We start from the raw sequence: 27405 nt of genomic DNA, 5'->3' as shown, positions 1-27405 counted from the left end.
ATCTATAAAATCTTAAATTTTAAAATCTAATAAATAATTTTAATTTATTTTGTAAATCTATGTTTTTCCTCAAATTTGTATTTCAACATAATTTTTTTATCAATCTAACAAAACTATTGCGAAATCAAATCTGTAAATAAATTTGTATGAGTAATAATATCAGATTTCAACTGATATTTAGAAATCACTTATTAAACAACACATGATTTCCATTAAAATCCATTAACAGCTATTCATCAGTTTGGTATATGGTTGATTTCATTTCAAACTTGTATCCGAACCCGATATCCGAAAAACCCGAACCGAAATAGTAAAATATCCGAACGGGTATTGAATTAGGAGAGATTGGATACCCGAACCCGAATGGATATCCAAAAATAACCGAATATATGTTTAATTAACCTTATATTTCTAGTTTACATCTCTCATTTTATATAAAATATTTATATTGATACTACACATACTTTAAGTTCATATGATATACATACAGTTACGTAAAAATATTTGCTACTCACTTAAAATGCATGTCAAATTTTTTTATTTCAAAAATTAACAAAAAGTCACATCCAAAATTTAAAAACAATAACCAAATTAATGTTTTTTTAGTTTCAAAATGTTATGTCAAAATCTATTAACCATTCAATCTATTAAAAATAAAAAATTAGTTAAGTGAAAGTTATATTTTTAAATACAAGAAATTTGAGAAATGAAAAATTTAATTTTTTTTTCAAAATCTAAATATCCGAACCCGATCCGAAATAACCGAATCCGAACTAAAAATACCGAACCCGATCCGAAGTATAGAAATACCCGAACGGGTTCTATACCTCTATACCGAAATACCCGAAAATCCGAAATACCCGACCCGAACCCGAACGGGTACCCGAACGCCCACCCCTACTATTATATATGAATTTTTCCGGTTTAGTTAATGAAGAAAAATTGAAATCATAGGTAAAAGAAAACTGAAACTCAAAATAAATCCATTATTATACATCAAGATACACACAAACAACATAAACAAACCAACACTCACTCCACACTAAGACAATGAGATCAACACACACAAGCACAACACAACCATGATTACATATGTTCACAAAGCATCTCTATCTCTCCCAAGATGAAACCTCTGAGATACACCACTAAACAACTCAACCTTGTACAAGTTTAGGACTTAGTCCTCTTGCCTTCCTCGTCTTCCCTACAAATAAATCCTTGGACTTGATCAAACCAGGGAGGCAACCAACCACTGTCACAAAAGGAAACTGAGCCACAGAGTCTTTCCTCCCTAAAGACACAATAGCAATCTCCGATCCTGGCTTGTACGTCGACAACTTCTTCCTTTTCCCGCCAGATATCATTACTTTAATGTTCGTCACAGCTGTTGAATACGAGTTTGGTAGGTTTAATGATAGTGAAATGAACTCGGTTTTAGTGGGTCTTACAAAGACGTTCTATTCACAATATGAGGTAAACAGTCGAGGTTACAAAGAGATTAGAGAAAGAAGGAAAAGGTCGGAGCTTTGTTGAAAGGCTCAGACAGAAACACTAAGCAAGGCGATTGATCGTAAACCCTAGATCTTGCCGTCAATCTCTTAGTGTCTATTTGCGGATCCCTTCCTTCCTTCCATTCGTTCTCCTTTTATAGGCTCTACATGTCTCTCACTCGTTCGCCCTGGCAGTTTGAGCTTAATTTGATGTTTAATGGGCTGTCCAGCCGAGCGATAGCTTGATGGGCCGATACTGGTCCAGTCGGTCATTTGATCGTGAGGCTGAGTCGATCGAGCGATGGCCTGATGATCCAAGACTGATCCAGTTGATCGGGAGGCCCAAATGATTAGCTTGGATTCCAACACCGATCGTCATGTTAGATCCTGGTTAGTCTTCTGATAAGATTGGTCCGAATCTTATTAACCGACGGGCCTTGTGTCAGAATGCTAAATTCCTCTCTAACAGTAAGCCCCCCCCCCCCCAGTCCGCTTGCGAATAAACATTGGTCTTCGCAGTGGAATGTCATGAATTGGTTCTGAGGATAATGGATTCGGTCTTGTCTATTGTTGGAGTTCATTGATCGGTTAGACAACCGCCGCCCTAGGTGATCAAGCAATCAACGAACAACCCTGATGTTTTCACGATTCCCTTTGGCGATCGATTGACCGTCTGGTCTTTTCCTATCGATTGGTCGCCTCTTATGCCGCATATCGCGCGGAAGTCTGGAGCGTCGCCCTCGTTGGCCTAATAACAGGATCTGAGTGTAATAATCTGGGCCCGAAAAGGCCTAATAACAGTATTATCTCCAAAGCCCGTTACTTTAGCTATAAATAAGGTCTTAATCTCTTATTTCTTCACTTCTCTTCAAACCCAAAGGTACTTTCTCTCGCCCTTTCTCCCTCTCTCCCTTGCGATTTCCATTTTTTTTTTATTTTCGGGATCGATTGGTCGATCGCCCGTTGAGGAGGAAGGTTTGTTGTTTCTGATCAGATTAGGCTTTTCTCACGATCGATTGAGAGTCGATCGATCGGTCTTGGGTACTCTACGCGTGCCATCGATCGCTCTTAAACGGATGGATCTGGCGATTAGGGTTAATTGCGGCGACAAGGCTGTTCGATCCGTCGATTCGGGGGCTGGTACTGAAGAACCGCTTGATGGAAGCGAAGGTAAGCGATGTCTTACGGTCGATCGCGAGCACTCTGCGGCGAGTGGTGGCGATGGAGGCGTTGGGCATCTTGCGCGCGACTCTCGTCCGGCCAAGATTGGGCCCGCCGGAAAGCGCTCGAGCAACTCCGAGGCTGCGGGGCAGTCATCGCGAAGATCTGTTCCTTCGCCGACCGAGCGACTGACTCCGTTCCGTTTTTGTTGTGATGGAACAATTGAAGAACTTCCAGATCTGGCCCCGTCGTTTGATCGGTCGCGGGGACTAGATGGGCAGGATTGGGGTGACGTTGCCCCTACTCATTCTACTTTGGAAGGGGTTTCCTTGTTGATGGAAGCGAACCGAGCATCCGGCGTCACTTTCATGATCCCGAGATCAGATCAGCGTCCGTGGAGTCCGCCGGTCGGATACTGCTGTGTTTACGAATCATTTTTCGGGGAGGACTCGAGGTTGTGGTTTCCGATTCCTCGTTTGATCACCTCCTATTGTTTTCGGCGAGGGATCGCCATCAGTCTGCTTATGAACGGGGCGATCAGGATCGCTGTTTCGTTGATGGTTATGGCGGCGGAGATTGACGTGTCGTTGACCGTTCGCATTTTCGAGGAACTAACACAAGTTCAGCCAAAACCAAATGGGCTTTACTCAGTGCAGATGAGGTCGGGTTTGAACGTCTTTACCAGTCCCCTTATCAAGACTAAGAGATGGCAACGCTCTTATTTTTATGTCAAAGCAGACGATGATGGATTCGTTGAGCCGCTAGAAGTCGATCGCCGGGTTTTATGGAGTAGCAGCATTGGTAGATCGTCTTGTGTCGACCTGTTCCTCGTCGTGGGGTTGATTCTAACTTTTCTTTTAAATTTTTCTTTTTTGCAGTTGGTCATCCAAACACCTTTGGTCCTTGGGACGCTTTTCGGAGGGACTTACCGAAGATTGTCGTGCTCCGATCCCAAGAGTGGAAGGACTTTGACCGCAAAAGAATTCGTCGTCAACGAAGACGCATCGCTAACGGTTCGTCTCTTTTATATATATTTTTTTTTTATTTCTCCTCTCTTCTCGACCAATCAATTGATTGTCATTATCTCTTCCTGTTTTTTTTTTTTTTTTTATATATCTTTCCCTCTCTTTTTGTTTTGGCAGTCGATTGGGCGGCGGACATTCCTTGCGAGGAACCGAAGGGGAAGAAAAGACTAAAACTTCCGATCATGGGAACTCCTTCTAGAGTGTATCCAGACTACAGCGAGATCTTGGCTGCTCAACTGAGGGACGCAAACTTCGGCCCTTCAGCGAACATGGATGGGACGGGCAGCGCAGTTGCGGATACATCGATTGATCGGGCGCCAGCGCCGGTGATCGTTACAGTTGATTCTGGCGTCGAGGGACCCGTTGACGTTCGTCTGCCGAAGAAAAAGAGAAAGAGGACTAAGTCTTCCAAAGAGGTGACGGCTGACCCTCCTTCGGATGGAGATGAAACTGAGGCTGCTCAAACGCAACTCGAACCAATGGGTGGTGACGAGGTGGAAGAAGGTGATGAAGTTGCTCCCATAGAGGGTTTTACGGGTCCGCCCGGAGATGAGTCGTCGGGAGGGGAGGCCCGGGAGCCTGGTGAGGTGACTCGTCCGATCGACGGTGGGATGCAGACAACTCTATCTGTTTCTGAGTTTGCGTTTGCAGACAAAATTGCTGAATCACTTCGTGCGGATGCGGAGGTAGACATTTGTCTGAGGGATTGTGTTTGATTGCTTACTTATCTTGTTCCTTTGGGTGACAATCTTCTTATCATCGATTGATCCTTTTTTTTTTGGCTTTCTCTTGGTCCAGGCTGCTGCTCGGAAGAATGCTCTCGTGATGGAATACGAAAAAGCTTTGCAGAAGTTGACATTGGATCTTAAGGAAGCGGAAGGGACGATCAAGATAAAAGAGGCTGGGCTTGAAGCGGCTAGAAAGGAGAAGCACAATAGGGATAAGGAGCTGGCCGCTGAGCGAGGTCGCTATTCCCGCGAGCGTCGGCAAGCGATCCAGACGGCCGCGGATCTTGAGGAAGAGTTAGAGACCGCCCGAGACATAATTTCTCGGCTAGAGGCGGAGAAGGTCGAGGAACTTGAGAAGACGAAGAGAGCGATGGATCGCACGAGACAATCTCGCAATCGCGAGCTTTTATCCGAGAGAAGTTGCGTGGTTGCTGCGGCTAATAGGCGTTTCGACAAATTTCGGAAGTATATTGCCGATCGAGATGAAAAGGAGGAGAAGCGTCTACTCCATGGTACAGCTCTTGGAACCTTGGACGCGTTGAGTTTATTGGAGACCAAGGGACTGTCTGTCCCACAACAACTAAAAGATCTTTTGACTGCTAACGAGGAGAAGTTCAGGAAAGAGGTAGAAAACGTTAGTGTTGAAGTTATCGCGGAGCGCGATCTTGCTCTCTCACCTCCTCGTAGGGACTTGCTTCCTTATGGGAACCAGTTTGGATCAACCTTCGGCACCGTTGATTCTGATTCTGCGATGGCTCTTCGATCTCCTTTCCTTTGTGGTGAGAGTTCGACCGCTGCTCTGGATCCGGCCGTTGCCTGTCGATCGGCGGCTGTCACGTCCGATGGTCGTGCGGTTACTCAGGACAGTCTCGGGGTTCCTGCGCCTGCGAGGGTCGCGGAAGCAGGAAGTGTTGTTTCGTCGGAAGTAGCCATTGAAGAATAGTCTTCAAGGGTTGATCGTGCTACCCTGTTGTTGTTTTACTACTTATGTTTTTTTTTTATTTAGCACCTTTTGTTATGGCCTCCGAACTCTGTTCCTTTTGGTCGGCCGCTTGCTGTTGCATTTGGTTTGAAACCGTTGTTGTATCTTTTGGATCTTCTTTATTCTCCTAGTTTCAGACGCTCTCCCTTTAAGTTCTATGTAATATGTTATCTCAGCTTCTTGTGATGGAGGTCCGAAATGGTTCGTGCCAAGGTCATGTGTGCATCTTTTTGACAAAGAGCAGATTAGCCTTTGGAGTAAGGCTGCTAGAGAAGCGACCACGACTAGTTGCGAGCAATGTGCGAACTTATCTTAGGATCGAAAAGAACTTTGGCGCAATGAGCCCGTTGATCTTTGAACTTAAGCTCGAGCTTCTTGGTGGTCGTCGTGTATGTATGATCTCAGGCTTCTTTGGCCGTCGAGCAAATGACGGGGTTTTAAACCCGCGAGAAGCTTCCGTTGATGGAGCTGTGAGAATCTTTCGTTCGCGCCATGTCTTTGGCGAGTACTCCAATTAGGCGACTTTGGCCTCAAAAGTGGAGGACCGAGAAGCTCCTGTTGATGGGGCTTTATCACGGATTTGCCATTGATGCTGATGGTGAGTCCGGGCCGTGCGATGTGTAGTTATCCGAGTCGATCGGAAGTGACATACAAGCGTTCGCGCGGTGCCTTTGGTGAGGTTGATCTTTGAACTTAAGCTCGAGCTTCTTGGTGGTCGTCGTGTATGTATGATCTCAGGCTTCTTTGGCCATCGAGCAAATGATGGGGTTTTAAACCCGCGAGAAGCTTCCGTTGATGGAGTTGTGAGAAGCTTTCGTTCGCGCCATGTCTTTGGCGAGTACTCCAATTAGGCGACTTTGGCCTCAAAAGTGGAGGACCGAGAAGCTCCTGTTGATGGGGCTTTATCACGGATTTGCCATTGATGCTGATGGTGAGTCCGGGCCGTGCGATGTGTAGTTATCCGAGTCGATTGGAAGTGACATACAAGCGTTCGCGCGGTGGCTTTGGTGAGGACTCCAACCTATGTATTTGTTTTTTTTTTTTTGTTTGGAGTATGGCTGGACCTGATGACAGGCTGCCTACGTACCCCTGGTAAAGGGATCAAGCCAATCGTAGTTCGATTTGCCTGAACGGCGTCTTGGTCATTCACCATAAGTTAAGGCAAAAGTGACGAAGACGTGCTCATTCGGTGTTTGGACAGAAGTGACGTGGTGTCATCTGTCTGGAGCTGGGCAAAAGTGACGTATTGTCATTCGCTCGGCTCTAAGCGAAAGTGATGGTAAGGTCATTCGCTCCTTTTTTTTGTTTGGAGTATGGCTGGACCTGATGACAGGCTGCCTACGTACCCCTGGTAAAGGGATCAAGCCAATCGTAGTTCGATTTGCCCGAACGGCGTCTTGGTCATTCACCATAAGTTAAGGCAAAAGTGACGAAGACGTGCTCATTCGGTGTTTGGACAGAAGAGACGTGGTGTCATCTGTCTGGAGCTGGGCGAAAGTGACGTATTGTCATTCGCTCGGCTCTAAGCGAAAGTGATGGTAAGGTCATTCGCTCTTTTTTTTTTTTTTTTTTTTTTTTTTTTTTTTTGGGAAGACGGTCAGATGAGGTACTTCCGAAGGTTGGCGGCGTTCCACGCTCGTGGTACTGGGTCGCCGGCAGAGGTTTTCAATCGATAGACACCAGGCTTAACGATCTCGACTATCTTGTATGGTCCTTCCCAGTTTGTTCCCAACTTGCCGGCCTTCCACTCTTTCGTGTTTTCGAATACTTTGCGAAGGACTTGGTCGTTGAGTTCTAACGGTCGAGCGCGAACCTTCTTGTTGTAATAAGATTCGGCCAGATGTTGGTAGTTCTGGATTCGGAGCAGCGCATGGTCTCTTCGTTCTTCGATTGCGTCCAAGGCGTCACATAGCATTTCTCTGTTGAGTTCTTCGTTGTGCGGCATCTTCGCTCGGCGAAGACTTGTAACGTTGACTTCCGCCGGAGCCATAGCCTCGACTCCGTATGCCAGAGAAAATGGTGTTTAACCGGTCGCACTCCGTAGGGTCGTTCTGTGTGACCAAAGAACTCCATCTAACTCGTCGGCCCAATGTCCCTTTTTGAGATCCAAGCGTTTTTTGATACCATCCAGGATTGTCTTGTTGGTGGCTTCGGCCTGTCCGTTGCATTGGGGGTAGTGAGGCGTCGCCGTGTTTAAGCGGATCCCCCATCGTTCCAGAAAACCGCGGAAGTTGCTAGAGATGAACTGGGAGCCGTTGTCAGTGACGATTTCGTAGGGAAGGCCGTGCCTGCAAAAGATGTTCTTCCAAACAAAGTTTTGGACTTCCTTGTCTGTAATGTGGACGAGTGCTTTCGCTTCGACCCATTTGGTGAAGTAGTCCGTCATGATCAGGGCGTACTTTCGTTTCCTGGAACTTGGCATTGGTCCGATGAGATCCATCCCCCAGCGCATGAATGGGTAGAGAGCTGTCATAGTTCGTAGAACTTCGGTCGGACTGTGTATGTCCGGTGCATGTCGTTGGCACTTGTCGCACTTGCGTGCGTATGTCTCGCAATCGGCAACCATTGTTGGCCAGTAAAAGCCAAGGCTTTTTACTTTAAGGGCCAGCACTCGTCCACCTGAATGGTTCCCCGCCGCTCCTTCGTGGGTTTCGGCCATGGCAAGAGATGCTTCTTCTCCATCGAGGCATGTTAACAGGACTTTGGCGGAGGTCCAACGATGTAGTCTCCCATCGATGAGAACGTAGTTCGCACTCTTGGTTTTCAGTCGACGGGCCTCCCATTTGTTTTGCGGAAGCGATCCGTCTGAAAGAAAACGAATAAATGGGGTTCGCCAGTCACACGGTCGATCGCTTGATTCGCTTGTATCCATCTCTTCTGATGCGTCGATTGCTACTACGTGATCGCTCTCATCGTGCGATAGAGTGATGCTTGGTTTGTCAATCTGTTGAATTGGGATGGTCCGCTTTACTTGATCTCTTGGGTTGCTCCCAAGCGCCGCTAGAGCATCTGCACAGACGTTTTCTCCGCGGGAAATCCTTGTTAGTTGAAAAGACTCGAATGTTTTGGTTAGGTCTTGTACAACTTTAAGGTAGGCGTCCATTCGTTCGTTCCTAGCGTCGTAGTCCCCGCTAAATTGATTAGCAACCAATTGAGAGTCGCAGTAGGCGTGGATGCGCTTTGCTTGGACTGCTTGCGCAAGGCGTAATCCAGCAATGAGGGATTCGTACTCTGCTTCGTTGTTAGATGCTTTGAAACCAAGTCGGAATGATTGCTGGAGCAACTCGCCTGTGGGGGATTGGAGGTGGATACCGATTCCAGAGCCCTTAGTGGAGGATAACCCGTCGACGTGCAAGATCCAGGTGGCGTCGGGCAGTTGTAAATCTTGTTCGAGTTCCGGTGTTAGCTCGATGAGAAAATCAGCCAACACTTGGGACTTCGCGGCTGGTTTGCTTTGAAACGTGACGTCGTATTCACTAAGCTCGATGGCCCACTTCGAAAGTCTACCCGAGTGATTGGAGTTCTGCATGACGGTTCGTAGTGGTAGGTTTGTCAGGACGATGATCGAATGAGATTGGAAATAAGGCCGAAGTTTCCTTGCTGAAGTCATAACTGCCAGCGCCATCTTTTCGAGTGTCGAATAGCGAGTTTCTGCGTCCGCCATGCGTTGGCTGGTATAGAATATTGGGCGTTGCTCGCCTCGTTCATCTTTGACGAGCACGCTACTCACAGCCGCGTCAGAGACTGCAATATACAGGTATAACGTATCTCCTTTGTCTGGCTTGGCCAACACGGGCGGCGTCGTAAGATAACGCTTGAGCTGTTTGAATGCTTCCTCGCAGCGTTCGTTCCAAATGAATTTCTTGTTGCCGCGCAGCAGGTCGTAAAACGGGAGGCATTTATCAGTCGATCGTGATATAAATCGATTGAGGGCTGCGATTCGACCGGTCAACCGTTGTACCTCGCGACTGTTTTTGGGACTAGGAAGGTCGAGGATGGCAGTTATCTGCTTTGGGTTCGCCTCAATCCCCCTTTGAGTGACTATGTATCCAAGGAATTCACCGGATGTTACGCCGAAGGTGCATTTCGTTGGATTAAGCTTCATCCCGTACTTGTTCAAAATGAAGAAACAATATTTGAGATGGTCGATATGGTCTGTTGCCTTTTGGGACTTTACCAGCATGTCATCAATGTACACTTCCATTGTGGCTCCCAATCGCTCGGCGAACATCTTATTGACGAGTCGTTGGTACGTCGCGCCAGCATTCTTTAGACCAAAGGGCATTACTTTGTAGCAGTATATCCCGCGGTCAGTGATGAACGCCGTTTTCTCTCGATCGTCTGGATGCATCATTATTTGGTTGTAACCGGAAAAAGCATCCATGAATGTCAGTAGCTCGTTTCCCGCTGTTGATTCGACCAGTCGATCAATGTGAGGGAGAGGAAAGCTGTCTTTAGGACATGCTTTGTTGAGGTCTGTGAAATCGACGCAGACCCTCCATTTGCCATTCTTCTTCTTTACGACGACTGGATTTGCTAGCCATTCGGGATACTTCACTTCTGTGATGGAACCTGCGTTCAGCAATCGGTCGACCTCTTCGTTGACGGCCTTTGATCGTTCGGGGCCGAGCTTGCGCCTTTTTTGACGGATTGGGTCGACGTTGAGCTCGTGTGTAGTGACGCCCGGGTCGATCCCTTTCATGTCGGAGGTAGACCAAGCAAAAGTGGAGACGTTATCCCTGAGAAACGAAATGATCTTGCCTTTCGTGTCGTCGGGAAGGTGGGCGCCGACTCGGACGATCTTGGTTTGGTCACTGTCGTCGATGGTTACCTCGAGAATCTCTTCCTTGAAAGGGTATATCTTCTGGATTGGTTTGGCGACTGAGTTAACGTGGGAAGTTGCCTTGCGGTTTTTTATCTCGGCGACGAGGAGATATCGAGCAGCTGCTTGGTCGCCCCGAAGAGTAATGATCCGTCCATCGTTACCAGGAAATTTGATACATTGGTGATAGGTCGAAGGGGTAGCCTTCATCGCATGGATCCATGGTGTGCCCAGGATTGCGTTATATGGAGCGTGAACGTTGATGACGGAGAACTTGACGTTTTTGGCAATGCCTTCGGCGTACACTCGCAAGCGTATCGTTCCGAGCATGGTCTCGGTTGACCCGTTAAAACTTGTTAGCGATCGCGCGGAAGGTTTCATGTCGTCGAGGCTTACCCCCATCTTGACGAGTGTTCTTTTAAAGATGAGATCGACTGAACTGCCAGTGTCCACGAGGACTTTGGTGACCGTGCAGTCACTAATTCCGACGTCAACGAGGAGTGAATCGTTGTGCGGCATGTGGACACCTGCTGCGTCTTCGGCAGAAAAGGTGATTGGAGGACTAGCCTCTGGAGTGGTAGGCCAGCGCTTAGTTGTGATTGCCTTCCGTCGGAACGCTTTCACAGATCGGACGGAGTCGTTGCCAGGAGGGGATCCTCCCATGATTACGTTCAAGTGCTGAAACTGCTCTTGGTGCTCTTCCTCGGGTCGTACCGTTCGTTCAGCTCTAAGTGAATTGAGACGTGTACGCAGATCTTGAGTCTTGCGTTGGTATGGAACGATCGGCTCTGGCTCCGCTTTCGAATGGTCGATCTTGCATCGTTTGAGTTTTTCGCGAAGATCCGGGATCTTCGAGTTAAGCTTAATTCGAAGATCCGTCATCTCGACACAACCGGATTGGTCGTTTGACAACATTTCCCGTTTAAGTTTGTCTTGCCGATGGAGTGGATCTTTTCTCTTTGCGTCTAGGACATGTCTAGCGTCTGAAACATTGAGCTTTCTTATGGAACGACTGATCCTAGGCGGCGCACCATCGATCTCCATAAACGTACTGCTGCTTTCTATAGTTCGCGCCGAAGTGTCAGTGAGAGTGGGGCTTTCGACCATCTTTCCGGATTTTTGGTTGAGTGAGTGACGTAGATCGTCCTCCGGCATTGCTGTTGTAGATGGCGTGGCTCGGATTGTGAAAATCTTTCACCGAGCTTTTGGTTTTTCTTCGTTGGAGGTTGACTCCTCGTCATGATGCGATTGGTCGCCATCATCTGTCGGAGGGGAGTCCTCTTCTTTCTTTTCATTGGACTTTTTCTTCTTATCCTTGCTCTTGCTCCAACTTTTACTGTTTTTGGTCGTCTTTGGTTTTGGTGGTTCAACCTCGGTACGACCGTCGCTGGTGGAGGCGAGCCATGCCTCGTAGAGGTGTCTGCATTCTTTGGTGTCATGACCTCTCATATCATGATACTTGCAGAACTTGTTCTGGTCGTACGAGCTCTTAGAGTTGGCGGGCGCAGCAGGTTTGTGGGACTGCTGCGCCTTTCCTTCGGTATCGCGTTCCCATACATTCCACCCTGGTTCACGTACCGCGGCAACTACGCCAGATTGATCGTCTTCGGCGACGGCGTAGACAGGTCCTTTCTTTTGGTAAGGGGCGTGTTGTCGTGGCTCCTGGGCGTTCGATGTCTTCGATGCTGTTGGCTTTAGAGCATGTTGCTTGGCGTTGTAAGCTCGCCTGTCTTCGTCCATTTTGGTAAAGTTCTTTAAGTCGTGCAGAGCGTCTTCGATGGTTATGGTTGGGTTAGTCCCGAGGTACTCGCGAAACTTGGAGTTGATCCAAAGAGCGTTGGTCAAAGCTTCGACGGTAGTGTGATCCGGGGTAGATACCGTTGATAGTACTTGCTTGAATCTTTCCATAAAGTCCTTCAGACTCTCGTTTTGCGATTGGGACAACTTCCATAGGTCGGCCATGGATGTTCCTTGACGAGACCACATGATATAGTTTTTGAGGAAAGAGGCGGACAGGTCGTCGAAGCTATCGATCGAACCTTCCTTCAAATGTGAAAACCAACTTAGGGCCGGTCCGGAAAGGCTCTCGACGAAGAGTTGGCAGAGGCCTGCGTCTTTCTCTTCGTCGGAAAAGTGATTTCGACCCATAGCGATGTTGAAAGCGGTCATGTGATCGGTCTGATCTGAATCTCCCTTGTATGGAGGGATACGGAGTTTCTCCGTCTTCTTGATCTTGACTTTCGTTATTCTCTGAGTGAAAGGGTTTCGCTGGGTGGTGGCGAGAACACGTTCGATCTCTGGTGTGGATGCCTTGACATGATGTATCTTAGAATGGATATCCCGCAGTGAGAGTTGCAGATCGGCGATCTGGCGGCTAGTCAGAGAGTCTGAGCCGTCAGTCCTTTGTGCAACCTCACCGTTCGTAGGGTTTGCTTCTTCTGTTGGTCGTTCGACTCCAAGATTAGGGTTTGCGGTTGCGAACAACCTTCTTCTTGCCGTTTCCGCCCTGTCGTTTTCGCCATCTAGGGTTCCGAGAGCAGCAGCGAGTGCGGCCAGACGGTCGCTCGTGGCTTTGTTGGTTTCTTCTTGTTGGATGAAACGTGCCATGATGGCCTGCAGCATCTCGGGAACGGATTGGTTCGGTGCGACCGGAGCATCGGGAGCCGGCGTAACAGAGACCGACGGTCGGTTACCGTCAGCGGGTGTGTCGTCAGGACTCATACTGAGTTTGTGAACGTTACTCTGTAAGGTCCCACGGTGGGCGCCAAATGTTGAATACGAGTTTGGTAGGTTGAATGATAGTGAAATGAACTCGGTTTTAGTGGGTCTTACAAAGACGTTCTATTCACAATATGAGGTAAACAGTCGAGGTTACAAAGAGATTAGAGAAAGAAGGAAAAGGTCGGAGCTTTGTTGAAAGGCTCAGACAGAAACACTAAGCAAGGCGATTGATCGTAAACCCTAGATCTTGCCGTCAATCTCTTAGTGTCTATTTGCGGATCCCTTCCTTCCTTCCATTCGTTCTCCTTTTATAGGCTCTACATGTCTCTCACTCGTTCGCCCTGGCAGTTTGGGCTTAATTTGATGTTTAATGGGCTGTCCAGCCGAGCGATAGCTTGATGGGACGATACTGGTCCAGTCGGTCATTTGATCGTGAGGCTGAGTCGATCGAGCGATGGCCTGATGATCCAAGACTGATCCAGTTGATCGGGGGCCCAAATGATTAGCTTGGATTCCAACACCGATCGTCATGTTAGATCCTGGTTAGTCTCCTGATAAGATTGGTCCGAATCTTATTAACCGACGGGCCTTGTGTGAGAATGCTAAATTCCTCTCTAACAACAGCCACATTAACATGATCCTCCGCTATATATCCTTCTTCATCTCCTATCATTAAAAAAGTCATAATAATCAAAACAATATACTAACCAAATAAACTATGCCAAAGTAAACTATGCACTTACCGGAATATTAGTGATATCTCCAATGGCGAATTCATTCTTTCGATCCTTAACCCGCAAATGCTCATCGACCATGACCCTTCCATTACCATCCAAACTATCTTTCAGAACAGTCCCTGTTTGATCGGAAAGCGGTAATAAAGAAGATGTGGGTTTAACAAAGACGTCTTATTTATGGTCGGGAAAACGTTCAGTCGGTTACAAGAGAAATAAAGAGAATGCGACAGAGAGGAAGTCGGTGGCTCGATGAGCTACCGGAAAAGTACAACTAACGGCGAGATGAAGCAAAGGTGAAAATCCTAATCTAGCCGCCAAGTCTTAGTCAATTGTTTTCGGATCCTTCTCTCGTTGTTTCCCCTTTCCCTTATATAGTCGTCCTGATGTTTCGTCCTTGACCTAATTTACGCCATCTTGGTGGGCCTCCTCTGCTGGGCCGAAAAGCCCGTAGGCGTCCGAGCAGCCGCTGAGCCGACTATACTTAAGTCAACGATGATCGACTACAAGTATTCAAGAGTCAAGCCGAGAGACCTGACTCTTGAGCCGACCGATCGAGCCGTCGCTCTACCTAGTCCGGGCCAGGCCTTTCTATTCTTCGGGCCTTGTGGGGTGGTCAAATCCATCCTCTATAGTAAGTCCCCCCCCCAGTCCATTGGTGAGCGAAGTGCTTTCTGGCTCGTGATGGATTCTAAGGTTTGAAGGTTTGAGGGAATAGAAGGCCTGTCGGAAGGTTGGAGCGGTTGGTCGATGAGTCGCGCAGCGTCGTTCTCTCGGAGGCGAGTAATAGAGGCTTTATCGCTCCTTTTGGTCGTTGTGTCGCAGGTAAGGTTCTGGAATATTTCCGCTTGAGGCCGATTAGTCGCGGATATTGAGGTCCCGACTGACATGTCTAGATTAACGGTTGGTTTATTCTGATTTTAAGATGACCGACGTCTGATTTAGACGAGAAGCTGAACCGCCGCGAGGGTCCGCTGGACATTTGGGAGAGTTTCGAGGCCCAAATGGGCCCGTTTGAATTTAATGATGACGCCTCGAGTTTCCCCCCTTCTCTTCCTTTCATAACATGTCGAGAAGAGGAATCGTCGCGAGGGTCCGCTGGGTTTTTAGGGTGGATTTCGAGGCCCGTTTAGGCCCGAATAGACCTAATGATAGTGCCTCGAGTTCCCCCCCTCTCTTTTCCTTATAAATACGCAGATCCCCTCTCATTTCTTCAAGTTTTCCTCCGCGATCAAAGGTACTTTCTCTCTCCTTTCCTTATCTCTCTAAGTGTTATAGCCTTCTTTCGACGCGTTCTTCGCCGTCTTGCTCCACCATGTCGTCAGTTAAGAGACTATCGAGGCAGCATAAGGGGAAATCAGTTGCGGCGACGTCGGCTCCGGCTAGGAATCCTGACGGCGGTTGCATCGGGGACCTCGAATCGGCTCATCATACAGCGATGATGGATACAGTCAATTTGTCTCGCTCCCAGAGGCTTTAGTCGCAGATGCGACGAGGCTTGCGAGAGAAGGAAGTGAGAATGTCGTTGTGAGGGACGCGACGGAGTGTGCGAGAGATGGACAGAGCGGGGCCCTGCCCGTTGACTCGATTACTTTGAGAGCTCGCGCAGTGGAAGACGATCCTCCTGAAGATGACGATTCTGAAGCCGAATTGTTCCCGACGACCTTCTATCCCGATGGAATTTTCGAGGAGCTTCCACAACTCCATCCTGACTCACTACGCTCTGCTTTCGTGGCTGGTCAAGATTGGGATGGTGTGGACGAGACTAAGTCGAACCTGGGGAGCGTGAAGAAGGTTCTCCGGGCCAAGAACGCTACAGGCGTAACCTTCCTTATCCCTACGAAGGAGCAGAGGCCTTGGTCTCCTCCAATCGGATATCAGACGGTGTACGAGTCCTACTTCCAGGATGACACTAGCTGTTGGTTCCCTATCCCGCGACTGATCACCGCGTACGCTAGGCGGCGAGATCTCGCGATTAGTCAGTTACTGAACGGCTCGCTGCGACTAGCCGTCACCCTATCAGTTCTAGCGGAGCAGATTGACATGCCGATGAGCGTCAGGTCGTTCGAGGAGATGACCTCGATAACCGACATGAAGGACGGAACCTACTCGGTGAAGATGCGACCAAACTACAATGTGTGCGCCGGTCATCCAAACAAAACGCAGAATTGGCAGCGTTCTTATTTCTTCCTCAAGTCCGACAACTCGGCTTTCGAGGAGCCTCCTCGAGAGGACTATCGGGTTCTATGGAACCGTTCTTGTGGTAGAATATCTTGTCGCGAGCTACGTCTGACTTTGTCGATCTTAACGAAACTTTCTTTTTGTTGTGCTCGCAGTTGGCCATCCTACGTCTCCAGTCTATCCCGAAGATTTCCTGAAGAGCGTTCGAGCCGTCGCTTTGCTTCGAATCTACCGTTGGTCCGAGATTACCGTCAAGAGGATTTGCGAGCTTAAGGACCGGATCGCTCGAAGTGCGTTCTCTCGCCGTTTCTGGTTATTCTTTCGATTGCAAAGTTTATTTGTCGCGTCCTGACCTTTCTGCTTTATGTTTTCAGGAGAGTGGAGATCTGATCTTCTGACCGTTCTTCCTATTCGCACCAAGCGACTAGACATCTTCCCGAAGGATATCCAGAAGCAAGTTTCTGAAGCAAAGAGGATGGGAACCCTTCCTGACTTGAGCGCGATATTAGCCGCCCAACTGGGACTGACCAGCGGGGAAGGACCCTCGACGGCGGTTCCTCGCGCTGGTGAGGTTCCCCCTTCTGGTGCTAGAAATGCGGGGAAGGGTAAAAAAAGGAAGAGGGGCAGCTCAGGAGTCGGGGGAGCGTCGAGGAGGCGAGCGACGTTCCTCCTTCTGGCGAACCCCAGAAGAAGAAGAAGAAGAAGAAGAAGAAGAAGACAAAGAAGTCCGTTGACGAGCAGTCGGAGAATCCCGAAGAACCGACTGAGATTGAGGAGGGTGATGTTCAAGAAGAAGAACTTCAACCCGAAGAGGAGGCTTCAGAAGCTGAAATCTCGGGAGAGCGGAACGATGCGGAGGAAGTTGGTGAAGGGGGGGGAATCTGAAGCTCCTCTTATGCCGCCCGTCCGGACGGTTCCGAAGAAGACAGCGGAGAGTCGCCGCTTTTGATCAGGAGGCATAACGATGAGGTTGGCGACGAGGCGCGATCTCCGATTCTGGCATCTCCTCGCGAGGGAACTGATGAGGTTGGCGACGAGGCGCGATCTCCTATTCTGGCGTCTCCTCGCGAGGGAACTCCGGTTCCCATTGGAGAAGGGGCCACTCAGATCGGTACTTCTTCTCGCGGCTCCGCTCTCTTAAGGAGGGTGCCCGGAGTCAACTTTCCAGACAAGGTTTCGTTTCACTACGAGGGACCGGCCCCTCTAGTGTACGTTCCCGAAAAGTGCGGAGAGTTCCTTCGCCAACTAAGGGGGAGGGCGAAACCTTTGCCCGCTATGAAGGACCTCATCTTCGGGAGTGAATACGAGGAAGCTGCGAGGGCCAAGCTGCTGGTAAACGGCTCGGTCTCTTCTTTTCTTTTTTTTTTTCGTTCCTTCACTTTTTCTTACAATTTTCATCTCTTCGTCTGTTTAGGGGGATAGCGCAACGAACGTCATGATTGATACGTACGACACTGCCCTGAAGGGAGATTTGGGCGAACTCGAGCTGGCTAAGAAAGAGCACGCGGAGAGAGAGGAAGCTTCTGCTCGCCTGCTGAATGCATCGAGGGCTGACGTCGAGAGGCTTAACGGGATGGTTATTCGCATTATTGCTCAAAGAGACGAGCTCAAAGCCGAGTTGGAGGCATCCCGAGGAGTCGTCCGTGAGCTTGAGCGGAAGAACGCCGAGATTGAGAGCGAGAAGGTTTCGCTCGCTGCGTCTCATGAGAGAGAGATGAGGCGCCTTAGAGATTCCAGAATCCTGGAAGTGACGAGGGAAAGAGGAAGAGTTGAGGCCGAGATGGCCGCGAAAGCTAATCGTCGCTTCGCTAAGATTCGCTCCCGAGAAGAGCGGCGAGGTCCCTACGAGGAGGCCCGGTTGCTTCATAGCCAAGCCTTCGGAACCAGGAAATGCCTTGAGGCCTTAAAGAGGGCTGGGAGCGACATCTCGCAAGCCACTATCGAGCTATTCGCCGAGCAAGAAAAAAAATACGAGCAGGAAGCCGAGAAGCTCAAGGTGGGTGAGATACCCGAGGGAGATCTCACACTTTCCCCTCTTGTATTGGACTCTCAATTTGTGGACGCTCGAATCTTGGCGAGTCTCGATCCGTATGGGTCCAACGCCGGCTTGATCGATCCGGAGACTGCAGCGAGTCTTCACGTTCCGCCTACTCATTCGACTGAAGAGCGACGTGAAGACCCGACGCCCCTTCTTGAAGGTCCTTTGGCTGATCCAGAGATCGTCCCGAGATCAGACGAAGTACATGTTTCTCCGGCTGCTCGTGAGTCGAGCGTCAGGGCTTTGGAGCTCTCCGTCCTCAACGATCGTGAAAGCGACCGGGAGGACTAGCTTCTCTTGTATGTTGTTTCTTTTCAATCCCGGAGGACTTGTGTTGTTGCTTTTTAGACTTTTGCCTTTTGAGGCTTCTACTTTGTTGTTTTTCTTCTGTTATTTCCAACTCTTCGAATCGTATTAACTGTTTGTCTTTTATTGTACTTGTCTATCAAATGCATGATTTCTCAAGATTCGAAGCGACTTTGTTTGTTTAGTATAAATGTTATTCGAGATATCGAATCGTTGTAGCGTTAAGCTCGTCATGACTTTGTCTCGGTCGATCTCTTTGACTCGCGATCGTTCGTCATTTGAGTTTCGTTGTTAATTATGAGTTCTCGATGTTGACGGTTCCAAATTGATCCTAACGTAATTTTCAAGCGTTCGGTGGGCCAGACCTTACTTTGGTAAATTACAGGGTGAGTTGAAGTCATTGTCTCGGCCGTGTTGGTTTAAATCCCAACACGGTCGACTCCCGTGAATACGTGTCTGATCAGGACATATCCAACGTGGGATGAGAGTACCAATACACTTGTTCGAGAAGCCGGGGCCTGCTCGTGTAGGCATCACTTAAGTGATCATCTGTTTCGGAGATCGATTCCTCGGGGAGGGGGTTTGTCGTTTTTTTTTTTTTCGGCTGGACCCTTTTTTTTTGGGCTGCCTACGTATCCCTTTACGGAAATCAAGCCATTCGTAGTTCTTAGATTGTGAGTAAAAGTGACATTTGAGGCGCATTTACTCGGTTTTTTTTTTTAAGCGAGTAAAAGTGGCCTTAGTGGCGCATTTGAAAGAGCGTTCGTCTTGACTAAGGATGGAAGAGGCGGAGATGTTTGGAGTTCCAAGCTCTCGGTACTGCTTCGCCTGTTGAAGTCTCGAGGCGGTATACTCCTGGTTTGATGACTTCGACTATCTTGTATGGTCCTTCCCAGTTGGCTCCAAGCTTGCCGGCTTTCCACTCCTTAGTATTTTCGAAGACCTTTCTTAAAACAAGATTGCCCCTTTCGAGGGGACGCGATTTGACCTTTTTGTTGTAGTAGCTCTCGATTTGATGCTGGTAATTCTGGATACGGAGTAGTGCTTGGTCGTGCTTTTCCTCGATGTCGTCGAGTGCGTCGAGCAGCATGTCGCGATTGAGTTCGACGTTTTGTGGCATTCGCGATCGGCGCAAACTCGTCACATTCACTTCTGCGGGAGCCATTGCCTCGACGCCGTAGGCCATCGAGAAGGGTGTAGCCTTCGTCGCTCCGCGAGGAATTGTTCTGTGGGACCACAGGACACCGTCTAGTTCATCTGCCCAGCAACCTTTCTTTAAGTCGAGTCGTTTCTTCAGACCGTCGATGATGGTCTTGTTCGTCGACTCGGCTTGGCCGTTACTTTGCGGGTTTCTCGGGGTCGACATGTTGAGTCGAATTCGCCACCTGTCGCAGAATCCCTTGAAATGATGCGAGATGAATTGTGAACCGTTGTCTGTGATGATCTCGTATGGGAGCCCGTGTCGGCAGATTATGTTCTTCCAGACGAAGATTTGCACATCCTTGTCGGTGATGCTGGCATAGGCTTCGGCTTCAACCCACTTGGTGAAGTAATCTGTGAGGACCAGGATGAACTTCTTTTGGCGAGATACCGGCATCGGACCGATGATGTCCATTCCCCATCGCATGAATGGGTATGGAGCAGTTAGGGTATGAAGGAACTCCGTTGGGCTGTGTATGGTGGAAGCGTGACGCTGGCATTTGTCGCACTTGCGCACGTATGTCTCGCAGTCGGCGTTCATGGTTGGCCAGTAGAATCCGAGATTCTTTACTTTTAATGCGAGAGCTTGTCCGCCCGAGTGATTGCCTGCTGCTCCTTCATGTGTTTCGGTCATGACTAGTCTCGTTTCTTTGCCGGAGATACATTTGAGTAGCACCTTCGTCGCGGTCCATCGGTGTAGTTCCCCGTCCATGACAACATAGTGTGCGCTACGTCGCTTCAGTCGCCGCGCGTCCCATTTCTCGGTGGGCAGTAAACCGTCAGCGAGGTAATATATGAGTTCCTTGCGCCAATCTGTTGGCTGATCATCTTGTGAAGGAGGTTCTGCTTCGTCGATGTCCATCGCTTCGCTAATCGCTGCTGCAATCGCAGTCTGCTCTGCCTTCGTGTCGATGCTTGGTTTCTCGATTTTATGGATTGGGATTGTTCTCTTGACTTGATCGTGTAGCTTGCTTCCTAGAGCAGCGAGGGCGTCGGCACAGACATTTTCTCCGCGAGGGACCTTCGTGAGTTCGAAGAACTCGAAGTCTCGCGTGAGGTCTTGGACGAGTTTGAGGTAGGTGTCCATCCTTTCGTTGCGGACATCGTAATCGCCGAGGTACTGGCTTACGACAAGTTGAGAGTCGCAGTAAGCGCTGATTCTTTTGGCTTTCACTGCCTTGGCGAGACGGAGCCCTGCGATGAGGGATTCGTACTCAGCTTCGTTGTTTGACGCCGCAAAAGTAAAACTGAATGACTGCCGGATGAGTTCTCCTATTGGTGATTGCAGTTGCACTCCTGATCCCGACCCTTTACTCGTTGATGAACCATCGACGTGTAGGATCCAGTTTACACTTGGTAGGATGAGGTCTTGCTCCAACTCTGGTGTTAACTCGATCAAGAAGTCGGCAAGGACCTGTGACTTTGCTGCTGTGCGATTCTTGTACACGATGTCATGTTCGCTCAGCTCCATCGCCCATTTAGTCAACCGCCCTGACTGGTTAGTATTCTGCATAACCGTTCGGAGTGGTTGGTTAGACAGTACTTCAATCGTGTGCGACTAAAAGTAGGGTCGCAGTTTCTTGGCCGAGGTGGCGACAGCTAAGGCCATCTTTTCGAGTGTTGGGTATCTCGTCTCCGGCTCGGTCATTCTTTTACTGGTGTAAAAGATTGGCTTCTGTTCTCCCCGATCTTCTCGAATGAGCACGCTGCTGACGGCGGAGGATGTGACGGCTATGTAGAGAGACAATGTGTCGCCGGCTTCTGGCTTCGATAGTACTGGAGGGTTGTGAGGTAATGCTTGAGTTGATTGAACGCCTCCTCGCACTTTTCGTCCCAGACGAACCTCTTATTGCCCCTTAGTAGCTCGTAGAAGGGAAGACACTTATCGGTTGATCGCGAGTTGAATCTGTTGAGAGCTGCTATGCGTCCTGTTAGTCGCTGTACTTCGCGGCTGTTCTTCGGGCTTGGAAGGTCAAGGATAGCCGAGATCTGCTTGGGGTTAGCTTTGATTCCTCGCTGAGTGACAATGTAGCCGAGGAATTCCCCGGAAGTGACACCGAAGGTACACTTTGCCGGGTTGAGCTTCATCCCGTAGTCGTTCAGGATCTTGAAGCAGTCGTGTAAGTTGTTTAGGTGATCGTCGGCCTTGAGTGATTTGACTAACATATCGTCGATGTACACTTCCATGGTGTTGCCAAGCTGATCAGCGAACATTCGGTTGACAAGTCGCTGATAAGTCGCGCCGGCGTTCTTTAGCCCGAAGGGCATCACCTTGTAGCAGTAGGTCCCTCTGTCGGTGATGAATGCTGTCTTCTCGCGATCGTCGGGATGCATCAAGATCTGGTTGTATCCCAAGAAAGCGTCCATGAAGGTTGGGAGTTTACCAGCAGTTGATTCGACGAGACGATCGATATGAGGGAGTGGGTAACTGTCCTTTGGGCACGCCTTGTTGAGGTCCGTGAAGTCGACGCAAATGCGCCATTTGCCGTTTTTCTTTTTGACGACAACCGGATTAGCCAACCATTCGGAGTATCGGACTTCGGTAATGAAACACGCGTCGAGGAGCCTGTCGACTTCTTCGTTTACGGCTTTAGATCGTTCTGGACCGAGTTTTCGTCGCTTCTGTCAGAGGTAACTGCGGGGTCGATCCCCTTCATGTCGGAAGTCTTCCAGGCGAACGTCGAGGCGTTGTCTTTTATGAAAGAGATGATCCTTGAACATATGTCGTCGGACAGGTAGACGCCGACTCGGATTGTTTTCGTCGGGTCGGACTCATCGATTGCGACTTCGCGAACTTCCTCCCTTTGGGGGTATATCTTGTGGAGTGGTTTACTGACGGAGTTGACAAGGGAAGCCTGTTGCTGCATCTTTACAGTGGCGGTTTTCTTACTCCAGCTTTTGGTGTTTTTCGGTGTCGTAGGAGAGGTGGGCATTTGGATTGTCCCATTAGTGATCCCGTCGAAAAATTGCCCGATGAGGACCTTGCATTCCTTCGTATCATGGGAATCCCTTTTGTGGTAGAGGCACCATTTTTTTGGCTCCTCGGAGTTTGAACTCGCTGGTTCGGATGAGCTTGACTGCTTCGGAGCGGAGTCTCGATCCCAGTGGTTCCAGCCTTTCTCTCGCGTGATGGCTGCTGATTTTGGAGATTCCTCATCACCGACCGAGCTAATGTATCCTCGCTTCTGAGTGGTATTTCCACCGGAGGAGTGCTGGCGGGGCTCGGGGCGGGTGTCGTTTGTTCGGGCGGGTCGCTGTTTTGCCGCTGCTTCTTTTGCGAACTTTGCTCTGGTGTCTTCTTCCATGCGGATAAAGTTGTGCGAGCGAGCGATGGCGTCGGAGACAGATTTTGTCGGGTATCGGTAGAGATCCTGACGGAATGCGGAGTCGACGTGCAAGGTGTTCATCAAAGATTCGACGGCGATATGGTCGGGAATATCAATCTTCGAGACAATAGCTTTGAACTTCTCCATGAAGTCGCGGAGGCTTTGGTCGCTGGCGTGAGTGAGGTTCCACAAATCTGACACGGTCGCTTCCTGGTTGGTGAACATGATATAATTCTTAAGGAAAGCCGTTGAGAGGTCATGGAAACAGTCGACAGAGTTTTCTCTGAGGCCGGTGAACCAAGTAAGGGCCGGTCCTTCCAGGGTTTCAAAGAAAAGTTGCCATCGCCGGCATCTTTGTCTTCGTCAGTCAGGTTTGCGGAGAGACCTTTGAAGGTTGGAAGACGTAGTTTCTCCATCTTCTGGAGCCGCACGCCGGTAACCTTTTGCGTGAAGGGTGTACGAAGAGATTCCGCGAGTACATGCTCGATTTGGGGCGCGGACGTCGTCACCTGGTGGATCTTCGAATTGATGTCGAGGACCGACTGTTTCAACGCGGCTAGTTCGCTTGCGGTGTGCACGTTGATATCGTTACCGGCGCTTTGGTTATCGTTGTCCCGCGTAGGTGCTACGTTGGTGGTTCGTTCTGTGGCGAACAGGTGTCGACGGTACTGCGCCGTTGAAGCTTCGGCGTTTGCAGCGATAGGAGAAAGGATCTTTGCTATCGCCGTGATTTGGTCAACTGCTGCCTTCTGCGCCGCTTCTTGTAGGCCGAGGCGTGCCAGGATAGTTTCCATAGACGTAGGCGTAGGTGTCACTTCTGGAGCCGGCGTCGCCTCGAGAGCTTCGCGCTCCTCGCCTGACGAAGAACGCTCGTTGCTAACAACCATAGTGCTGACGTTACTTTGCTAGTGGCCCCACGGTGGGCGCCAACTGTTTGATCAGAAAACGGTAATAAAGAAGATGTGGGTTTAACAAAGACGTCTTATTTATGGTCGGGAAAACGTTCAGTCGGTTACAAGAGAAATAAAGAGAATGCGACAGAGAGGAAGTCGGTGGCTCGATGAGCTACCGGAAAAGTACAACTAACGGCGAGATGAAGCAAAGGTGAAAACCCTAATCTAGCCGCCAAGTCTTAGTCAATTGTTTTCGGATCCTTCTCTCGTTGTTTCCCCTTTCCCTTATATAGTCGTCCTGATGTTTCGTCCTTGACCTAATTTACGCTATCTTGGTCGGCCTCCTCTGCTGGGCCGAAAAGCCCATAGGCGTCCGAGCAGCCGCTGAGCCGACTATACTTAAGTCGACGATGATCGACTAAAAGTATCCAAGAGTCAAGCCGAGAGACCTGACTCTTGAGCCGACCGATCGAGCCGTCGCTCTACCTAGTCCGGGCCAGGCCTTTCTATTCTTCGGGCCTTGTGGGGTGGTCAAATCCATCCTCTACAGTCCCATTGAGCCATTGAGAGGCAAGAGGCTTCCCAACACAGAGGTAATGACAATCTGCTTCCCAACACAGAGGTAATGACAATCTGCGTGTATAGTTTCTCCTCCTGAGGTCCGGTATGTTTTGTTTCCGTCTGAAGCTGAACTTAAATCCACGGACTGGTTCAATACCACTTCCACTTTCTTTGATTCTAACCAGTCAAACGCTTTGTCAGCAGCTTTTTCTCCGACAAACTCGAGTAACCGTGGTCCTTTGTGCACCAACGTGACTTTCTTCTCCGGAAAGTCAACTGCTATCTCTGCAGCTAGCTCCACGCCTGACGGTCCTCCACCAATAATTAGAACTGATTGAGAAGATATGATCTTCTCATATTCTGCAACAAAACTAGATCAGTTGTTGCTAGAGACAAAACAGTTGTATGTCCTGAGATTTTGGAGGTCATAGGTAATTTATAATTTATTAACGATTTTAATAAAAAAAAATTACAAATTTGAAAATTTTTGTCTATGTATTTTTTAAAAAAAATTAGGGGACCAGAGGCCAATGTTTCATTCGGCTTTGACCAAGATAGGACCCGGACAAAACCTAGCTTGTGACTTAAGTTTCTTACGAGCATAAGGATTCATGCCATTAATTACCTGCTTGGTACTGTGAGAGCTTCTCTTGTCTGGTTTTGGGGAACAAGTCGTTGTGACCCGTAGCGATCACTAGATAATCATATCCAATCACAGCTCCGTCTTTAGTCGTTACGTCACTCTCCGTGATGTTGACCGCCGGAGAAGTAACGACACGGCCGATTTTCAAGTAGTTCCTGTGGTTGATAACTGTTCTTTCCGCAAACGATGGCTCCACCATGGATCTCAAGCTCGCCCATGTGATCTCAAAGTACTCCTTCCTGATTTGATCATAGTTTTTCAAAAAAAATTAGAGCTCCTGAAGATGATCTGAGGTTAAGAAACTGAAAGAAAAAAAACTTACTGGTCGATGAGGGTGACGTCAGCATCAGCCTGAAGCAGTTTAGCATTAATGGCATCAGGTCCGGTTATGTCTAAACCCGGAGAGTCGGGTGCGGCCACATTACGGGCTGGATCGGCCGCGACCATGTCTGGTATCTTATCAACCTCGGTTTCATTTTCTGCGCCTTTCTTTGTTTTCTGAGGGTTCTTATCTTTGGAACCTATTGGTCTACCATGTTTCATACGTTGTCTACACACTGTAGCAACTTGATTGTGTCCCTCTTGAACATCAATTCTTATTGGTGCATTAGCAGCTGGTATGTATGACTTAGTCACACTTTTCGGGTCAGCAAAGGAATCTGACAATTGATTAGCTAGCTTTTGTAAATGTAAGATCTTTTGAACTTCTAGATCACATTCTTGAGTTCGAGGATCTTGCCAAGATATGGATGTTTGATTCCATGAAATTTCTTTTACCATTTTACTGCTATCTCCCCCTAATGTTGGAAGTTCGGATTCATTGAAATGACAATCCGCGTATCTGGCCTTAAATAAATCACCTGTAGTTGGCTCAAGATACTTTATAATGGTGGGAGAATCAAATCCAACATATATCCTCATCCTCCTTTGAGGTCCATCTTTGTTCTTTGTGGTGGAGCAATTGGAACATAAACGACACAACCGAATGTCTTAAGATGGGAAATGTCTGGCTCATTACCCGTAAGCAATTGTGATGGGGAATACTTATGTTCACTAGATGGCCTGATGCGTATGAGCTCGGCTGCGTGAAGGACGGCATCTCCCCATGCAGAAACCGGCATCTTTGATTTCATAAGCAACGGTCTAGCAATGAGTTGTATGCGTTTTATAAATGATTCGGCTAAGCCGTTATGTGTAAGTACATGTGCCATGGAGTGTTCCACAGTTACCCCCATGGACATACATTAATCATTAAATGCTTGGGAAGTAAACTCACCAGCATTGTCAAGACGTATAGTCTTCAAAGGAAAATCTGGAAAATAAGCTCGTAATCGAATTATCTGAGCAAGTAACCTGGAAAATGCCAAGTTTCTTGTTGAGAGGAGACAGACATGCGACCATCTAGTGGACTCATCTATGAGGACCATGAAAATCGAAATGTCCCACTAGGTGGGTGAATTGGTCCACAGATGTCTCCTTGAATTCTTTCCAGAAAGTTTATCATTTCCTTAGTGACTTTAACTGGTGATGGCCTAGAAATGAGTTTCCCTTGGGAATAAGCAACACACGATAGGTGCTTAGGGATAATTTGTTTCTCTTTAAGGGTATGGCCGTTAGTGTTCAGGATCAGTTTACGCATCATGGTCGAACCGGGATGGCCAAGCCGATCGTGCCATAAAGTGAAGTTGTCGATTGCCTCTTTATTAAAAGTGGCATTGGCCTCGATCATACTGACTTTAGCATAGTAAAGACCAGTAGATAGTGCGGGTATGGATTCTAAAACTTTCTTATTGCCATGGACGATTTCAATGATCTGAAGGGATTCTTTGTTTCCTTCGCCCGTGGTTTCAATATGAAAGGCATTCATTCGAATGTCTTTAAAGCTTAATAGACTTCTCTTAGATTTGGGTGAATACAAGGCAACTGATATCTCAAGATGTGTACCCATAGGCAACATGATGTTGGCCTGGCAGTGACCCTCTATGAGACTAGCTATACCCGCAATGGTGGAGATGTTGGAGTTTTTTAGAGTTAGGTTTATGAAGTATCTCTTGTCTTTTAAGATCGTGTGGCTTGACCCACTGTCCACAACGAGTACATCTTTGTTCTCGTTCATTTCTAAAACAAGATTCAAAAGGATGTTACTTAGACACTTCATATATAAAATCCATTCATTTATTATTAAGTTTTAAGTTCAAAGGAATGACAACATAGAAATGAAAAACACCAAATCAAAGAACACCAAAATTTAGATTACAAATGTCTAAATCAATCTTCAGTCTTTAAGACAATCTGAAGTTTCATAGTCCATAAGATCGTCCTTTTCATGATCGAAGTTATGTTCATCATCTTGATAGGTCATATGGGCTTCTGGATTCTTCCCTTTCAAACTCCCTTGATAGAGGTCAACTAGATGCTTGGGAGTCCTACAAGTCTTAGCCCAATGATTACTCATTCCACACCTATGGCACACGGATTTATCTGATTTGGTCGAGTGTTGGGGTTTGAATGAAGATCCACGGCCGCGACCATGACCTCTTCCAAATGAGCCACGGTCACGCCCATGGTCTCTACCATGTTAATTCCCTCGCCCG

At 48.3% G+C, this 27405-nt stretch overlaps 4 protein-coding genes across 4 annotated transcripts; 2 read left to right on the top strand and 2 right to left on the bottom strand.

Moving 5' to 3' along the window:
• Positions 1-1433: 1433 nt before the first annotated feature.
• On the top strand, positions 1434-3924 carry LOC106363483. Its single transcript, XM_022707997.2, has 2 exons — positions 1434-3664; positions 3794-3924. Exons 1-2 carry the CDS (start codon positions 2567-2569, stop codon positions 3845-3847), a joined length of 1152 nt encoding a protein of 383 aa, XP_022563718.1. The 5' UTR covers positions 1434-2566; the 3' UTR covers positions 3848-3924.
• Positions 3925-11402: 7478 nt separating this feature from the next.
• On the bottom strand, positions 11403-13744 carry LOC106363482. Its single transcript, XM_013803212.1, has 2 exons — positions 13673-13744; positions 11403-13049 (listed from the first exon to the last, which is right to left on the bottom strand). The coding sequence occupies exons 1-2, from the start codon at positions 13742-13744 to the stop codon at positions 11403-11405; spliced, it is 1719 nt and encodes a 572-aa protein (XP_013658666.1).
• A 1234-nt stretch (positions 13745-14978) lies between these two features.
• On the top strand, positions 14979-18173 carry LOC106363481 (meiosis-specific protein ASY2-like). Its single transcript, XM_013803211.1, has 7 exons — positions 14979-15063; positions 15135-15926; positions 16000-16134; positions 16219-16415; positions 16460-16709; positions 16767-17176; positions 17259-18173. Exons 1-7 carry the CDS (start codon positions 14979-14981, stop codon positions 18171-18173), a joined length of 2784 nt encoding a protein of 927 aa, XP_013658665.1.
• Positions 18174-18607: 434 nt separating this feature from the next.
• LOC111209022 lies at positions 18608-20859 on the bottom strand. The gene is made up of 3 exons (XM_048768124.1): positions 20491-20859; positions 19177-20409; positions 18608-18706 (listed from the first exon to the last, which is right to left on the bottom strand). The coding sequence occupies exons 1-3, from the start codon at positions 20857-20859 to the stop codon at positions 18608-18610; spliced, it is 1701 nt and encodes a 566-aa protein (XP_048624081.1).
• Between the last annotated feature and the right edge of the window lie 6546 nt (positions 20860-27405).

Source organism: Brassica napus, chromosome C9, assembly GCF_020379485.1.
Source record: "Brassica napus cultivar Da-Ae chromosome C9, Da-Ae, whole genome shotgun sequence".
In the NCBI taxonomy this organism is placed as follows: Eukaryota; Viridiplantae; Streptophyta; class Magnoliopsida; order Brassicales; family Brassicaceae; genus Brassica; species Brassica napus.
This window is presented reverse-complemented; position numbering and strand designations above follow the sequence as displayed.

Bases quoted from the DNA above. Each gene is read 5' to 3' on its own strand.
- LOC106363483 (XM_022707997.2), top strand. From the start codon at position 2,567: ATGGATCTGGCGATTAGGGTTAATTGCGGCGACAAGGCTGTTCGATCC. The intron at 3,665-3,793 runs GTTCGTCTCTTT...TTGTTTTGGCAG, and splicing joins ACGAAGACGCATCGCTAACG to TCGATTGGGCGGCGGACATT.
- LOC106363481 (XM_013803211.1), top strand. From the start codon at position 14,979: ATGTCGTCAGTTAAGAGACTATCGAGGCAGCATAAGGGGAAATCAGTT. The intron at 16,135-16,218 runs GTGCGTTCTCTC...TTATGTTTTCAG, and splicing joins TAAGGACCGGATCGCTCGAA to GAGAGTGGAGATCTGATCTT. The intron at 17,177-17,258 runs GTAAACGGCTCG...TCGTCTGTTTAG, and splicing joins CTGCGAGGGCCAAGCTGCTG to GGGGATAGCGCAACGAACGT.
- LOC111209022 (XM_048768124.1), bottom strand. From the start codon at position 20,859: ATGGAGCTGAGCGAACATGACATCGTGTACAAGAATCGCACAGCAGCA. The intron at 20,410-20,490 runs GTCCGCAACGAA...GAACTCACGAAG, and splicing joins AGTACCTCGGCGATTACGAT to GTCCCTCGCGGAGAAAATGT. The intron at 18,707-19,176 runs GTCAAATCGCGT...CTACACGAGCAG, and splicing joins AGAGCTACTACAACAAAAAG to GCCCCGGCTTCTCGAACAAG.
- LOC106363482 (XM_013803212.1), bottom strand. From the start codon at position 13,744: ATGGTCGATGAGCATTTGCGGGTTAAGGATCGAAAGAATGAATTCGCC. The intron at 13,050-13,672 runs GTAAGTGCATAG...TATTGTGAATAG, and splicing joins GAGATATCACTAATATTCCG to AACGTCTTTGTAAGACCCAC.